We start from the raw sequence: 17,346 nt of genomic DNA on the forward strand, positions 1-17,346 counted from the left end.
TGGAGCTCTTACTTATAGTTGTCCCTTTTTGTTAGCTTTGGATCTTGTGGCAGTTTTTATCCTGGTATATCAACCTGGTTTATATCCTGGTTTCATAGTTCTGCTCCAAAACAAAGCCACCTTCTAAGAAAGGCAGGTTTGGATAGAAATGACGTTACCTTGTGCTTATCAGGACCCAATCAGAAAGCAAAAGGAAGTCTGATTCCTTTAATTGTAACAGAGCCCTGTCCATTATAGAAGGCTGAAAAGAGTGGCCTTTGTTTCCTAGATCTGATAGTTCTGCCACAGCGGTGGGTTTGCCTGAGTAACTTACTCCTCCTTATCTTATGTGTGAATTTGGATTTCCAATGGAAAGTGCAGTTTCTCTGCTTATCACATCCAGCACTTGCGTGATCTTATATTTGACCTATTTTCAGGTATTGCTATCTTGAACTTTAAAATCAGGTGATTCTTTAACCATAGCTTCAAAAACAAACTTAATAAATTTTGTCCATCTTTGGTTTGCTATCTGTTTATTTATGCTCTTGAAAATATGTTTCGACTTACCAGCTGTAGTAGCTGTGGGCTGTAGGTCTGCTTTTTTACAAAGCAAGTTCTTTGTGAACAGGTCAGCTTCTACTTACAGCAGTTTGCAGTCTGTTGTAAAATTTGCAGAAATTCTCTGTTTGAGAATTGGTCCATCAGACCAAAAGTCCTGACAAAATGGACTGCAGAGAATCAGTGCTGAGAGAAGGCATACTCAAAGTCAACCAGTTTTCAAAATCATAATGGTCTTTCCCAGTAGTGTGTGTGAGACCAGCTTGGCTGGCCCAGCATTGCAGTTTGCTGCCACCAAAAAAGTTGGTGCACTTGCTTCTCTCAGCCCCATGCTGCCAATCTTTCCTTTATGCTGGTCCTGGTCATGACTCAATTCCTGTGTGAGTGGGAAACAGTGCATGAAGCTAGCAGAAAATAACAAGTGAATAGCTTTCCACCACCACACAGGGATGAACTGGCTAAACTGGGATCACTCGGGCTAGCAGGAATGTGTTCATCCAAAAGGATGCAGAAGGGAGAGGTTAGGACTGCTCTTTTCAGTGAGGGAGAGTTGGATCGGCTCCCTTTATCATCCGTGATCACGCCAAAAGGGCTTGTTTTTTGCTGGCACTCTGAACAAGCAGCTGTGTGTTGCGTTTTCCTGGGCTTTCTGTGGTTAGGTTTCTCTGGTTACCTCTGATAAGTGGTTGTCTCCAGCACACACTGGTAACAATTGAGTTGGAGACAGTGGTGTCCACTGCTCTGCCTGTTCACAAAGCTAATAGGTATCTGTGCCCTTAATGTGGTAAATCAAGGATGCTCTGAGGTGGGCACAGTTAGTTCACACTTTCTTACACACAAAGCTCTATGCGCATTAGTTTGCGTACTGTGGTGAACAAGATTATTGATTAACCCTTAACTAGCCCATGCTGTCAAGATTTTGGAAAAAACGGTAGAAATACCACTTTGGAAGGGAAAGCTGTAACTATAAAATCTGTTGCTTCAGCTTCTGTGCCAGCCACTTCTGTTTCAGGAGAAGCAGTAGCCTTTCTGTTCCCTCTGCTGCTTTTGTCTCCCATCCAAAAAAACCCTTGCCAACAACCTGGTATCTCAGTAAGCACAGCCTGGGTGCCTGCCTTCAGGAGGCTTCTGCCAGCTACTCAGCATAAACAACTTGCAGATCACTCTCAGGGTTACTTGGGATGGCATGGGGCTTTCCAGAGAAACACCAGCTGGGCCTATTCCCTTTTCCCTACGTGTGCCATTTCATTCAGATGCCCAAAGGAACTGTACATATATGGAGCGAAGAAGGGATTTAATTCGTCACTGCCATGATTATGCAAAGCACCCTTGGACATGGGTGGGAACTGTACAGAAACAAAGACTGCAGGAGAGTGTGTTGACAAAAGGAAAGATTTGTTGATCTAAAACCTATATTAATATTTATTTTAAGAAAACAAGCAAACAAAAAAAAAACCCCTGATGTGTAACCTTCCTGATACAAGCTTTCAACTTGTATGCATAGTTATTTCACTGAAGACTCATTTTAGACATTGGCACCTTGCTCTGTCTGTTCTCCATAGTAGTTGTATAGTATAAGTGCTTCAAAAACAATAAAATCACCTTCCCTGATGATGCTGAAAAACCCCATTCTTGCTTTTAATGGAGGGGAACATTGTGATTTGCTTAGGAAAAATAGTATCTTAAGGAGACTGGAAGCAGAAGTGCTCAGTGGTGGGCCAGTACCTTTATGTACAGATCTTTCTGCCCACAGTGGAAAAGCTGCCTTTTTCTTCCCTTGAAACAACTTTCCCATAGATATTCCCAAGCTTTTCCTGTGGAGTGGTCAGTTGTATCATCAACTCCTCTGACTGGCAGTGCACTTCATGGTCCAATCACAGAGAATGAGAGTTAGTTAGGGTCTTGGATGAGGATGAAGAGCAATTTAAACAAAAATTATCCTCAGGATGTTAAGACTGCTCAGGGAACAAAGGGGATGCAGGAAGATGGGAAGTGGGACTTTGATACATGATTTGACAATCCAGTTTTGACTGTGCCAAAGTGATGTTTCTGTCACATCACATTGTCCATTAATTCTTTTGACAAGTTGTATTTTCTATGGGAGTCCGCTGCAGTGACTGGTGTCCAGGGATAGTGTTTCTTCTCAAGCATTTTCCATGGTATGTAGCTTGGTTTCCAACACCCAAGTCACACATGCTGACAAGAATCAGATGCACCTGTTCCTTGACTACAACCCACTCCACATGCAGATTTATAGAGCCTAAAAAGAAAGGGCTGAAGGGTGTGTACCAGTTGAGCTGGATAATTTCACTGACAGAGATATATATTCAGTATAAATTGTGTACTTGTGTCTAAGTTTAGAGTGATTGTAATTATGTCAGGAGTTTTGTTATACAAAAATAAGCAACTGCTAAAGACTGAGGGCAACTGGAGACCACAAAGCATTGAATGCACTGATTTGCATGTGGTAACATTTTTTCTAATGTGTACATTGGGGTTTCTTGCCTAAACTCTACCTTTACCACCTGCTTCAGCAAAGCATCTTGCTCTTTATCTATCCTAACAGAGCTTCTTCAGTTATTTTCCTGCTTTTCTTGTTCACTGGACTGTTAGAGGTGCTCAGTCGTCTTTTCCTCAACATCTGCACTTGGATTATAAACTCCAGATTTTTCCTTGCAAGGTAGCTCTATACAGTATTGTATGTATATACTGTGTGTATATTCTTCTCATTTCCCTGGACTCATCTCTATAATCTCAGAAGATTTATAAAGATATCAGAAGTGCAATTATTGTATGTGTGCAGGAAGTGTGGTTTGCAGAGGTACAGCATGCGCAACATTGTGCTTACCAAGAAAGGAGTAAAGGGGTTTGCTAGCCAAGGGCAAAGTGCTCTCTTCTTTAAGCTTTCAGTCAAAAAACAGTCTAGACATTTTTATCACATTAAACAGTCTGGAGCATTTAATAGATATGTGACAGGAAGAAAAGCAGTCTGAACTAGCTGACCAGTTTTCTTATGGGAAAAGCCTGCTAGGCCCACAATGCAATGTGTCTTTGCAATGGTAATTATTATGCTGGAAATGCTTAATAGTGATGTATGAAGCAAAGCTGGTTTCAGACATGTAAAAACGTTACCCTCACTTTGTCTGGGTTCTGCTGTGCTTTGCTTGTGACACTGCTCTTTATTTTGATGGACAATGTACCTGATGAGTGTGTGTGCCCCTTGTTGCTAAGTTATAGGAGGCCAGAGTGGGTAGTGGCAGCGTTAGTTAAGCACCACAGAACACACAGTGCCTGCAGCCAGTGGAAATGGCAAAACGTTTTCTTTCTGTCTCTGCTAGGGTCCCTTTATCAGTTTTTATGGTGTAACAAGTTGCATCTGTTGATTTTCATTGCATCTGATGGCTTCCAAACAGATGACTGCCTTTGACCTCCATCCTCTCGTCTAGAACCAGTTCTGCCACCTTCCCAGGCATTTTGCCCATTTGTCCCTAGGTTTGTCTGCAGCACGGGGGAATGCTGAACTCCTTGTTTCCGGGAGCCCTGCCATCCCCACTCTTGAGCTGTCACAATAAATAACCCCACTCTGCCGTTGCCTGGAATGTTGGCACTGTTCTTGCAGCTTCTTTCTTCTTTACCCCACACACATAGACACCAGCATTTTGTTTTGTTGGTCTTAGTGTATAGTCCACCCTGTTCCTTCCTTTCCAGCCTTATTGCAGAAACCCAGCTTCATACTTGGAATAATATCTAAAAATAGCCTTGCTTGTGCTACCCCAACCGTTCCCATTTCAGCTATTCCAAACTATGTACTGTTCTTTTCTAGCATTGTAAAAAACCTGTCACCTTCCGTTTTTTCATTTTAGCTGTTATTGGCCTACTTGGGCACCTCATTGTTCTGTCAAAGTCCCCATCGGTGTCAGACATCCCATCCTTGCTTTCTGTGTTTTTTTTTTTTCTGTTGTTAGTTCACTCCTCCTCTTTTCAGTTCTTATGCTCTTCCCCTCACATCTGTTTCATTTCTTTCTCCCCTAATGATTGTCCAGAATCAAGAATGTCTTCATATTCCAGCATGATGTGCGTACTCTCACCTTTCCAGGGAGAGAAGATAAAGTGCTGCTTATCCTCCTGCTTATGTGAGCATGTTCTGTTACGTACCTGTCTCAGCATGAGGGCAAAGGTGTCCTCTGCTCATGCTACCTGTGTCACTTTCCACCTCAGTAGAAGTGGAGGTCCCAGCAGCAGGTGACAATAAAGGACAGGGATGAGGAGGCTTGGAGAGGTAATGGCTCCTCCTTTTGTTTCCTGCTATTCAACACCAAATTGCATCCTGTTAGGAATTTAGAGACAGTAAGTCCCCTGACTCTGGTGTCTCCAGTGGGTCCAGAAAAATCTGAATAAATTGAACCTCTCAGCATGCTGTAAAGCCTGCTGTTTATTATGAGATGTCAAATAAGTGTTCGAAATGGGCTGTGTATGCCAGCATGCCATACAAGCACTCCTGACTGGCAGACTGGCTCTCCTTTTTTTCTCTGTACTGGACAAATAGGTTACATACCAACACTTTTATTTTTATCCCTTTTGGAATACTGTGTCAAATCATCCGTTTGGAGCAATACAAAAACTGAGATGCCTTTCCTCCAGAAATTTTCATATATATTATGAACAGTTGAACAAGCCAAAATGCATCAGTCAGAAAGATTTGGAGAGCCTGCTGGCTTGGAACACTCTCCCACCCCTCTTTTTAATAGTTGACATGCCTGGTTTCACCCCATTTTATAAACAAGCGATACATTAATATTCAGAAAGACATTTTAGGGACATTGTTCTCAAGTAATGTAAACAACTGAATATCTCAATGATGAGTGTATTAGCACTTTGAACTGTTTTATCAAGATAAACTTACTTCAGATGTCTCATGCAGTCTCATTTTACCCCAAGGAGACAGCAGCTGTCAATTTGATAATGACTGATGTGACAGGAAACATAGCACAATGTCAAGAGAGTTGTTTTATTATTTGATTAGTAGAAACATGTATGCAGATTGCACGGTTTCTCTGAGGCAGGGATTAGTGAAAGAGATCTGTGATGCCATGTTTTATGCATCCCCATCTTCTGTTTATGGATAACTATGAACTTATCAGCTAAAGGATTGGTGACTTTTTTTTTTTTTTGAATCCTTGGTCCCATTACCTGCACAATCCTTTACACTGTCTCCGTTGCTTTTAGAGCTTCTGGGCAGTGGTGCAACAGCTGTTTAAAAAAAAATCTGGCTGAAACAAATTTACAAGAAACGCTTACTCCGCCACCTACCTATGATAATGAAGTAACAACAATAATAATTTAAAGTTCAGAACCAGTTGCTTTTCCTCTTGAATCTCTAGAAATTTAAAGCTATTAATAGCTGATAACCTGGTATATCTCAAACATGGCTGTCATATTTGGACAGCTGTCCTGGTGGAAAGAGGGCTTCTAGATTTCCAAATTATAAGCAGCGTTTTATTTTTAGCCTTGCCTAGCTGTGATACATTGTGTTTAGAACTGTGGCGATCTCATCTTTAGCAAAATGTCCGGTTGCTTATTAACGAGTTGATACTGGATGTTACTGCTGATTAGAGGTGTATAACATAGTAACTTTTAGCTCTGGGATATCTTGCTATCAGTGTTTTTGAACTCTCTTATATAGATAAATAATTAATATCACTAAGTGTGTAATTAAGACAAGTCTTGCTAGCCTCATTCTTTAGAGGGGGGAAAAAGGAAAATGGAAATGGCAAAGTGTCCATCCAGGACTCCAGAGCAGTCTGGCTTAACATCAACTGTAACCCAGATCTCTTGACTCCCAGCTAGCCCAAAGTGGCTGTGTTTTTCCTGAACAATTGGTGATGAATGTTGTTTCTGCCTACAACAGGTAGAGTGTTTGGGAGCGAGGAAAATGGAGAACTGGAGCCTTTACAACATTGTTTAGAGGCAGTTTATGATTATTTTTTCCCCATCCGTTAAATGTCATCCTGATTTATAGGTCTGCTTTTTGCACAGCAAGGTTGAAGTGCACACCATGAGCACGTGTGTTTCTTTTCCTGATACTGACTGGGAGGAATCAGAAGTAGAGCCTTCATTAAAGACAATTAGTATGTTCTCTTTCTTTCTGTCTTTTCTGTGATTTGAACCTGAAATCTTGGCAGAAAAATAAAATTAAACCAACCAACCATTAACACTAAAGCTCTGAGGGAGCTGCAGTCTGCTTCAGCGAAGCATTAGCTAGGGCAGGTTACAGCTGCCCTGCTGCTGCCCTCACTTGAGCTCAGTTGTGTCACAGAACTGAGGAAGGAAGAAATGCTTCACCTGCAGAATTTGGATTTACCGCAGCCACTGGGGCTGGGGGTGATGGGTAATTTCCATTCCAACCAGCTAATAATGCCATGCCTGCGTTTTCCTCTGCCGTCTAGCTGAGACTTAATTTGGCCAACGTGATTTGAGCCAACAGGGAAAGTAAAGGGTGATGAAACAAGAAAAAGGAGATCAGGTGCAAGGCAGGAAGGAGTGTACTGGTAAAATGCAGATACTAGGTCTATGTTTCTTGCTTTTCATTCTATAATATCTTCTCTTGTTTAAAGAAGGGGGTGCAAAACCTGCTATCTCTAGGGTGTAAGGTGGGTGCCGAGACAAAATCTGAGCAGCGTTATGAGTTCTAAGATAGATCAAAAAATTTTATGACCAGTGCCATGGGTTAAATTGCACAATGACAATCTCACCTAAAAAATATAAACCCTCCTGTATTTTCATGGTAAATGTGGTTTGTAGGCTTTATCCAGGGTACCAAGAAATTTGTAATTAATTTAAACTTTCAACACACATCTACTTTTAACACACTCCCAACTATCAAATAATGGATGCAGCTTTTTGATATTAATACATTTTAGACCACTGGAGTGATTGCCAAAGATCATCACCTTAGCTTTGTCTGAAATTTTAAGCCAGCAAACTCCTATTTTCTCATAAATAATCTAGAAAACTGGTTAGAACTGAATCCTGCAGATTATGTCACTTTCCTAATTTTAGATTTTAAAGTAACGCCTATGTTCCTCACAGCTTATTATTTTTTAAAATATCTGTGTATTTTGAACAAACTTATACTAAGTCATGACAAAACTTTAATGAAGTTTGGTTTGAACTAAAGTACCTGACCATAGAAGGGATTATTTCAAACGCAGAGAGATTTAGAAGTTATTACAAAAATGTGATCTTGACCTTTCATTACATTTTATTAATACAAGGTCTGAGTCTGTCTCATTGTTTGGAAACAGACAACTGTGTCCTCAGGATGTGGTCATGGAGCAGCTGTTATTTGTAGTTTGGTTTTATTTTGAGGTACTAGCTTGTGTTATTTCCCAAACTTTTCCTTGCACTTCAAAATGAAAGACTACCAGTATCAATCTGGTTTGGAAGTTTGTGTTACCTTTTCTGTGATATTTGTAGTTAATAATATGGTCTTAGAATTTTGCAGTTATTTTATGTCCTAGACTCCCTGAACTCTTGTATTCATAACAGGAATTATGCTCATTGAAGGTTGTTTGGTGTATTTCTGTACTCCCACCTGAATTCTTCTTAGGATTTTAATTTCAAGCATTTATTTATATCTTTCCATCACATTAAAGCACAGGAATCACTTCTGCTTGAGATCTTTTAGAGCACTAAGCACCAGAAGGAGTCTGAAAAGAAGAAACTAAAGTTCTAAACGTCAAAATCGCTCATGTTTTTAATTAAAATAATTGACACAAATAGTTCATACAGGTGTACCTAAAAGGGAGAAACACTACTCACTGACTTTAAAGATGTGTTATCTGTCAGCTACAGGTTAAACAACAATAGTAGAAATTAAGTATGGTATTAATTGCCCAAAGAGCATGTTGAAGACTCTTTTTTTAATAAATCTGACAAGTCCTTTTCCTTTAGGGCTCATTGCTGTAATTATACAAGGTATCAGATTTTACAAGACTGTAAAGAGAGAATTTGGGCTTAAGTAATTCAGAAAATACTTGAGAAGTTTTGCAAGTGCTACATATTTGTGATTTTTTGTTTGTTTGTTGATTATGCCATGAAGTAGCCTTTAACACTGCCTTAATTGAAAGCCATAGACTGAAGTAATTAAACATAATAAAAGTCACTGCTAGTTAAATCAAGATACATTGTATACATACATCACATGCTATAGCAACTCAGAAAAGATCTTGACAACTATTACACAAACTATTGCTTTCATTGAAATCCAATTCATTCTCTATTACTACCTGGGGAGGAGATGGCTTCCAGGAAATGGGATGCTTGACGTTATACTAAAAATAAATCTTGAATGCCTCTAACACTTCAGCTTAGCTAAAGATAAAACTGTAGCACGTTCAACATTTTTAGACAATTTTATATATGCTTAGTGTTTATTATTGGAATGAGACAAAACAGGGAAAGTTCATGTGCTCACGTTGTGAAATGAAGTTCGCTTGACAGGTCAAAAGTAAAAAGTTACTGTTAGATGGATACTGAATAATACATGTCAATGAAAATAAATTGTCATTTATTGTATCTTTTGATGAGTTAGATTGTTAGATTCTCTGTACAATTGACAGTGTTACGAACATGCCCCTCCTGAAATTATCCCTTGGGAAGATCGATGCCTTTCCTCTTGCCTTTTGCCTTTACTGTTACAAAGCTGAAAATGTGAACACCAGATTTTCTATCATCAGAAGGAAAGAACAACATTAAAAATGACCTCACTTATTCAGTAAATGTTATAGTTTTGTATGTATGGGTCATGATTGCTTAACACCTGAGTTTTTACTGACTTCCAGTTATGATAGCTCTGCATTTTGGCTTACTATTCAAATCATAGTTTTCCTAGCAATGTGTATAGATTAACTTCTGTTATTGCTGTAGGAGTTTCCTTGTGGACTATGAGTGAAATCATACCTTTTTATTTTAACACTTTGCTGTTGAAATTGCAAAGTTGCTTTTGTTTTTCCAGGCATTTCGATTGTCACCTATCTAAAGGCTCATTTTAGTCGGCAGAGGAAGCTAATAGCATTAGTTTACAATGGTGGCACACAAGGACTGATCCTACTCCCATCAGAAGCTATGTGACTTTGATGATCAGTTTGGATTGATTGAAAAGGGAAAATCTGCTCCAGTGACACTGTGTTGCTGCTGAGCATAGAAATAATTCGCCTTCTCGGGACTATAAATATTTGTTCTGAGGATGAGATGGGTTCATTATCTTTCTGTTTTTCAGTGGAGTGATATTCATGCCATCAGATTTAGGCTCCTTAATAGAGTGGAAAGGCAGGCCCTTAATTTAGGTTCAGATGATTCAGCTCCATTGATGAAAGAGGCAACTATGGTCAGTAAGATTAGCATTTGAGCTGGTGGCAAAATGAGATGGCTTTCTTGTTACTGGTATTGCTCTGTTTTCTGTTTTGGGGGAAATTTGGTAGTCACTCCGTTACGTACAAGCATTTCTCGTGTTGGATTTTTCTGCTGATTCTGTGTTAGTATTAGTCTGATTAAGCTTCCTTTTATTATTATGACCATAATCAATGTGGGTTTTTTCTGTACAATGTAAAAAAAATATAATTTATAAGAAATAAATAGCCTGTTTCTTGCATCGAACGTATTGAATATGTAATGTCTGTTTTATCACATTTATTTTTGAGGACTAATGAACTTTGAGTTTATAGCTACTTCTATGGAAGTCCATTCTCTTACAGAATTTAGAAATTCTCTTTTTTTTTTTTTAAATATTCCTGATGCTACTGTAAACATTTGTTTAAGGTTATTTTTTATGAAGTTTGTGTGTATGTGCAGGGTTAAGTTGTTGGTCTGCGCTGTGTAAGCCAAGCTGATAGGCACTCCTAATCTTTTGCCTCAGTCCCTGTTAGGCAGGCTCCCACTAAATCAGTTTAGAAGTTGTGAGAAATTAGACCCAAGTACATCGTCTGACAGAGAAGTTTTCCCTAATGGCTTGATTTAAATATATTTCTAATTGTCAGAACATAGTCTTGTTCTACTGTTGCAAACGTACCAGAATAAGTTTATGTACGTGTCTCTATGTGTCATTCACTTCTCAGAAAGTGGAGTGCCGCGCCCCCCCCCCCCCCCCCCCCCAAGGGTGGGTACTAAGCACTTGTGGCAGAATATGAGAGTTTTAGAATGAATGGGGAGGCTGGGAAAAACTGTATATATTGACAAACTAGGAAGGTCTTAGGACAAAAAAAAAACATCTAGAGAAGTAGGAATTCTACTTGTTAGACATCATGGCTGTTACCAGAGGTGATGACTAAACCACAGTTCAGAGCTTAAGGCAGGACTGTCTCATTTTCAGCACTATGGCATAAGCAATTGTTGTTTTCTGCTGTTAGCAACAGGTGTGCTCATTTCTTAGCCTGAAGCAGAGCTCTGCAGTAAGCAGCCTCACTGAACTTGTGAAATGCTCAAGAGGAGGTTAGTTCAGAACAGACCACTTCTTATTTTGGTCTAATCTCTTAGCTGCCCCTGCATGCCAATGCATTCCAGCAATTAAAATGGAAAATGAGACAAAATGGAAATTGAGACTATTCCTAGACAATACATGTTCAGGCGCCTGAGCTCTGTTGTATGTCTTTTGTTGCTTCTGGACCTTGTTTTTGGGAGAACTGTTTTAAGTTGCTTGCATTAGCTGTGGGAATAGTGTGTTTAAAAATAACCTTCTGAAAAAGCTCTCTTTTTAAAAAAAGAAATGAAAATACCAACAAAATTTGACTGTGGAAGAGCCTGGAGAGCCGTGAAATCTTGGAATTGCTTTACAGTGTAGTGTGGGTACTGCAGAAAATCAGCAGTGTGGCTCTCACCATTACTTTTTATATGGGACTCACACCATAGTGGCTTTTATTTTCTAAATTTTCTTAAAATTTCCTCTGAATTTTAAGTTCTAGAGTAGAAACCGAATTTTGTGTTTAGGAAACGCCCTGTCTCTGCGTTTTGCATATGGTAATGTTGGTACATTTATGACCAAAAAAATGTGATGCTGAGGAGTAAATGTATGAAGGTCTGAGTTTTCTTCCTGTAAATCTCTAGAAACAATTGTAGTATTTGAATATGAAAGTACTTTAGACCCTTGTTAAAAAATGAAGGGAGCATTTTTGTAAGAATTTTAGTGTTGTACTGCCTGCTTAGCCTTGGGACAGCTAGTGTCTCGCTCTGGTCCACAGCACTGCAGGTAGGTTTTCTGGACTGGGATGAACTCATAAAAACCAGAAAAGTTAGAGGTCTGCTGATGTAGACCTGGTTATCTTTGTTGTGAAGAATCTTGTTTACCGAAGAGGAGTGGTGGTGAAGGATGCAAGTACTTCAAGGGGAGGAAGAGTGGGAAATACATTTGGGTTTGGTTTTTTGTTTTTTTTTTTTTTTTTTAAATGGCTTCCTTGTATCTGTACAAAAAACATGTACATTTGGGCAAGACTACTAAATGCAGCATACTGTTCTGTGGGTGCATATACTTCACCCTTGAAACTCACACAGACAGTAACTGGTGCAGGTTAGGCGGTGTGATTCGAAGCGGTAAGTGATGAAATGGCAAACGCAGAGTGTGGAGCCTCCTTGCTTCTCAGTCAGTAAATAGTGATTCGTTCCAGAGGCAGAAATAATAATTACCAAAAAAATATTACAAGTATTACAATATTTGGGGCTAAGCATACTGCGGAAATTGTGAGTTACTGTATTTTAGACTGGGGGGAATCAGCTCTAAGGAATACCGCTGTCCTTTCCAACAGAGTCTCCACATTGACAGGATGTTTATGAGATCCAGGGAGTATTCTATCCATCACACTAGCCAGCCCTCTGGGTTAGTTTAGAATATCACCTCTTTCCCCAAACATTTGTCTGCTTTGTGTTAACAGAATCCTTTCCTCCTCCTGTTCAGCCACACCTTGTGCTTCTTTTGGTCAAAGAATGAAAAAACCCCAGGATTTATAGTCCCTCCACCCCCTACACCCCAGATTTAGCTTAGTACAGCCAAGCTTACAAGAGAAAGACTTCTAAATAATGCTGGTATGGATATGGTTAATGATGTGTCCTCACTCTTTGGGTACTCCAGGTGAATCAAAAAGTGCATTTTTTTATGTGATTCAAATCATGTCTTCAGGCACAAATCAGTGTTGAAAGAAAGGGACATAGCTCAAATGGCGTTTAACTACTGCACTTGAGAGACTTCACCTACTTCTTCCTTGTTCTCATTGATTAGGTCACAAGATGTATTTTAAATGAGTGTTCTGCTTTTGTGAACAGTATGTGTTCAGAGGCATTTTTATACTTTAAGAACTCGAAATTAGTGAGAAGATTTTGATTTTAATGTTTAAAGGCTGTTTAAAAGTTTTAAACTTAAAGTTTTACTGTCTTTAGTTCCTAAGTCCTCTTTCTCTCCCAGTTGAATCTTCACACATTTCATTGTTACTTTTTCAAAGAGAGTAATTCTTGTTTCATATCATAGTGAGGGTATATGTGTGCATATATTTGCAACCATATAAATGTGAGAATGTCATGTTTGTTTGGGGTTGGTGGGTGGGTGGGGTCAGTTTAGGTTTTTCACTTTCTTTGAACTGCTTAAAAGTTGATGAAGATTAACAGAGCACCAAAGAGTGACAGGGGAATGTTTGTATTTTAGTTTGGTGATCTTAAAAGCTAACAGGTTTATGGATTTTTGAGAGGAATGTAAGAAATGTGAGAGACTGAAAAGAGCTTTTCTAAAGGCAGAGAGAATTTTCCTCACCTTCTGCACAGCTGCCAAAGCATATGGCTTAAAAATCTTGTTTGTTACAATACATCTGACTCCCTGCTACGTGTACTGAAGCCATCTTTCCCTCACACTTCATCTGTCTCTGTTCATCTGTAAACTGTATTGACCTATGACAGAGCAGAGTTAGAGAAGAGATTGGTAAGATAACGATGAGCTTGAGTCCCTGAGACAGAATTTGATTGCTTGATAAATTATGAGCAATCAAGCATGTTTTCTTGCAGCTAAATGCAAGGTTATGCAAACAAGAAGAAAGATTTGAATTATGGTTTGTATGTCAGAGTGCTATGCTGGACTACTGTGTCCTGTCCAGACCCCTGGCTTCAGAAAGGCAGCTGGAAAAGTGGAGAGGGCTCAGGCTGACTCCGAGATTTGAAAAATGTGCATTGCAGCAGAAACTGAAGAGCTTGATCTGTTTAATTTATCAGCGATGAAGTAGTGAGACAACTTCATCATACTGTGTGAGTACCCAGAGAAGAAGATATCTGTAAAAGAAGGATTTTTACAGAGCGGTATTTCTGTGACTGGATGAACTCAGCAAAGTTCAAACTGGTAATAATTTGCGTGTTTAGTGCTAAGGTAATCAGTCTTCCTGAAAGATAAGTGTCTATTCAAGTGCTCTTTATATCCAGGATTCAGAGTGCCAGATGCTGGATGGAATTTTGTAACATGTCTTGTACAGGAGTTCAGAGCAGTTGCAGAGCTTGTAGGTTTTAAAATCTGTGTCTGTCTGGGGTTCAATGTCAGTAAAAAGGGGTCAAGGCCATGTACGTAAGCTGGGGACTGTGGAAAAGTGTTCTTCACAGTCTTAAAAGTGTCATTACATTTCTTCCGTTTTAGCACAGAATGCATCTGCTTTTCCCAGGACTTCACACGCTGGCAGCATGTGTTGCTGCACGAACTACCTGTTGCATTTTAAGTAACTTTTCTTCTTGGGAACATTCTGATAGTGAAAGTCATTAAACAGATGAGGGGCTAGTCAATATGCCATAAAAATGGAGTGTTTATCACTTCAGGTGTGTATGTTTTAAGTTTCCTTTATATGTAAGAGATATTTTTTCAAGACTTTAGAGGATTTCTATATTATGGGGTTTTGATGATTCTGGTTTCAACTCTGCCGTTAATGAAGTCTGTGAAGTCAGAAAACAGCTTTCTGAAGCTGTGTTTCTCTAAATGTAGGTTTGCTCTAAGAACAAGCGCTAAGTTTTCAAGGTGTTGTGATTATACTGAGCTACTGTGTGATATCTGTAAGCTATATAGAACAAGATGCCCATGATGCCACTGCAATGGGGTGACTGTCCTTCCTTCACGGAATGAGGACAAAGCAGCTCTATGTTGATCTAAACTGGAAGAGACCCTAAAACTATATGTGTACTTTCTTAGCAAAATTAAAATTCAATAATTTGGCAGATTCCCTGAAAGGATCTCAAAAGATCTCATGGTCCTCCTGAGGAAGATATTCCTGCTCTTTTACAGAGTGGTGAGAGCCAAATGCACAGGGCTGGCAAAAAGTGGGCGCTTTTCATAAGCTACTATATGTAGCTAATCGCTTCTTGGCACTAGTGCCTTGTCCTCTATTTTGTTCAAAGCATCTCTTCACTGGGGAAAAAAAAAATTACAGATGAGTAGTCTTAAATATTGTTTACCCTCTTTTTGGATTGGAGAGTACAGATATGTTATTTTGAGGTTTTATCCCATTTTCAATGAAAGTGAACACTTAATAGCGAGATATATATATATAACTATCAAATTGTATTTTTGATAGTTATGGAGAATTAATTAATTTATCTTATTCCTAAGGCTTTGGAAATGTGATATGGGTTTTTGATATTCCTGTATCAATGACCAAAAAAGGGCAGGAGATGGAGATGGGCAGCATCAAAATGTATTTTGCATTTTTTCAGTAGAAGGATATTTTTTGGTAGAAAACTATCAAAAGTAACTCTTCTTAAAGCAGGTGTTAGACAGTCTTTTAACGATATCCTCTGAGTTGTTCTCTTCTTGTTATTTTCTTGTTAGAATGTTTTTGATATGAATGAAAACAATATAGAGAAGGAGGATACTCCAAAATTCTTAATTTTTTTTAAACACTTGCATCTATTCTGAGTTTAAAGTTCAGTCAAAGTAGGCATTTCTGTCTGAAAACACTGTGGAAGCAGTTACCTAATTGGTAATATTTTAGTCTGCTGTTCAGAGTTTTGGCGTACACAAACACTACAAAGATGGTTTGCATAGCACAGATTACACAGACTATCATGCTCTCCCTTTAATTTTATATATGCTTTTTATTCCTCTCACATAGACAAGCTTTGCTTGGGCTGGGTGCCTGCATTGTAACGGAGCGAGAACTGTACTGGTGATGCTTAGCCCTGTATCGTGCTGCTAGACGCGGTCAATAGTAGAGGCACATTGTCAGAGGAGGGCTAGGGAAAAGCAGAGAAGCACGGGGTAAGGCAGTGTTTGCCTGTGAGACAGGCAGTCGTGGGAGGTCAGGTTATTGCGACCGTGTGCTGTATTCATCTTCAATACACCATTTCACAGAATGATTTGCTGACACCTGTGAGTCAGTCTTGCTGCTGCCAAGCATATTCCCTCTCATGCAAGACTTTCTGGTCCAGTATATAACAGAATAAGCAAAACACAGTGTATCCTAGACGGCATTAGTAAGCAGGACCAATGCCGATGCGCTTTACTTCAGATCAAATGAACTTCACTATTTCAGAGTACATAGTTGGGACATCTTCTGGTGTAAAGCGGGGTAACCTAGAAGGCAGCAAGGTGTTGGAAAGGATGCTGAATAATTTTATAGTCTTTGTTGTAAGGTCTGTATGTTATGACTTCTGTGTTATATTCTAAATTAACAGTTTTGTTCACATTTCTAAACTTGCAGCAATGCACAACACTACTAGCTAATTTTGTTTAATGCCCTATATCCCTAAACATTTTTTCTCCCTATGAATTTTGACGTCTGTATTATCCATATCTTGAGTTATGTATAAAATACCACTGAAAAATCCCCAGGACTTTATTTAATATACATGGATTTTGAAATATAGAACACAGAAGAAAAATGTGTTTTACCTATGTAGTATACAATTTAGAAGGGGGGTGAGGGGGGCGGAATCTGTCTAAGATCTGATGTTTTCCTGTAAAAAAGAAGCACTCATGTATGTTACAGGTTGTGGTATTTTGTTTCACCTAGGGTTGCATTAATCCCAGCCTCATTATACTTCAAAAGCAGATATTTAAGCTAAGGCAATGTTATTATGCAAGTGTTTTTTCAAATAATTAAGTTCAGATATATTTCACAAGTATTTTTCATTTTAAGGTTATGAGACAAAAATACTGTTGTCAGGATAACTTTTGATTCAGAAATGCACTGTGACTTTTTAATACTTCTGTGTGAAAGGAAAAACAAAATCACTTTATTTTTTTTACTGCTTAGACTTTGAAATACTCCTTTTAAAATACAGTAATTGAACTCTGCTTTTTCATGCTGTTTCAGGTTTTTCTTCTATAATCATGGCAAAACCTTATGAATTTAACTGGCAAAAGCCAGTTCCTTCTTTTATGCAAGATGGAGCTGTGTTTGATAGATATGAAGAGGTAAGAGGCCAGTTGCATTTCATTTGCTATTCACTTTTAAATATGTAGATGTTACAGAATATTTTATGTTTTGCTTTTATTGTACGCAAATAAACTTTCAAATAACTCCACAAATGTGTGTGGGGAGGAAATACCAACACACTTCATTGCTATACAGGTTTTTGCTTTTAAAAGACATAGCTCTCAAATTTATTTAATCCCTCTGATTTGAAATAAGCCCTGAGGAAGAGAAAGGGAGATTTGGATCAAAATATCTGTAATGTGCATAAACTCTCATCTTTGCAGATCCATAAAGCACATTACTGAACAAAGTGAATTCTTCCATTTTTTGTACATCTATCAAATGGAGGGGGAGAATGTCTTTTTTTTTTTTTTTTTTTAGTATATAA

General features: G+C 38.7%; 1 protein-coding gene across 5 annotated transcripts in view; it reads left to right on the forward strand.

The window, feature by feature from the left end:
• Positions 1–16,873: 16,873 nt before the first annotated feature.
• The window catches only part of PLCB4 (phospholipase C beta 4), a 92,615-nt gene continuing 92,142 nt past the window's right edge, over positions 16,874–17,346 (forward strand). For all 5 annotated transcript variants that reach the window (XM_086460816.1, XM_009946915.2, XM_009946916.2 and 2 more), the window contains exon 1: positions 16,874–16,957. In XM_086460816.1, coding sequence (XP_086316942.1) covers positions 16,874–16,957 — 84 coding nt within the window. The remainder of the gene's footprint in view (positions 16,958–17,346) is intronic.

This window comes from Leptosomus discolor, chromosome 2 (genome assembly GCF_034619465.1).
Source record: "Leptosomus discolor isolate bLepDis1 chromosome 2, bLepDis1.hap2, whole genome shotgun sequence".
NCBI classification, from domain to species: Eukaryota; Metazoa; Chordata; class Aves; order Leptosomiformes; family Leptosomidae; genus Leptosomus; species Leptosomus discolor.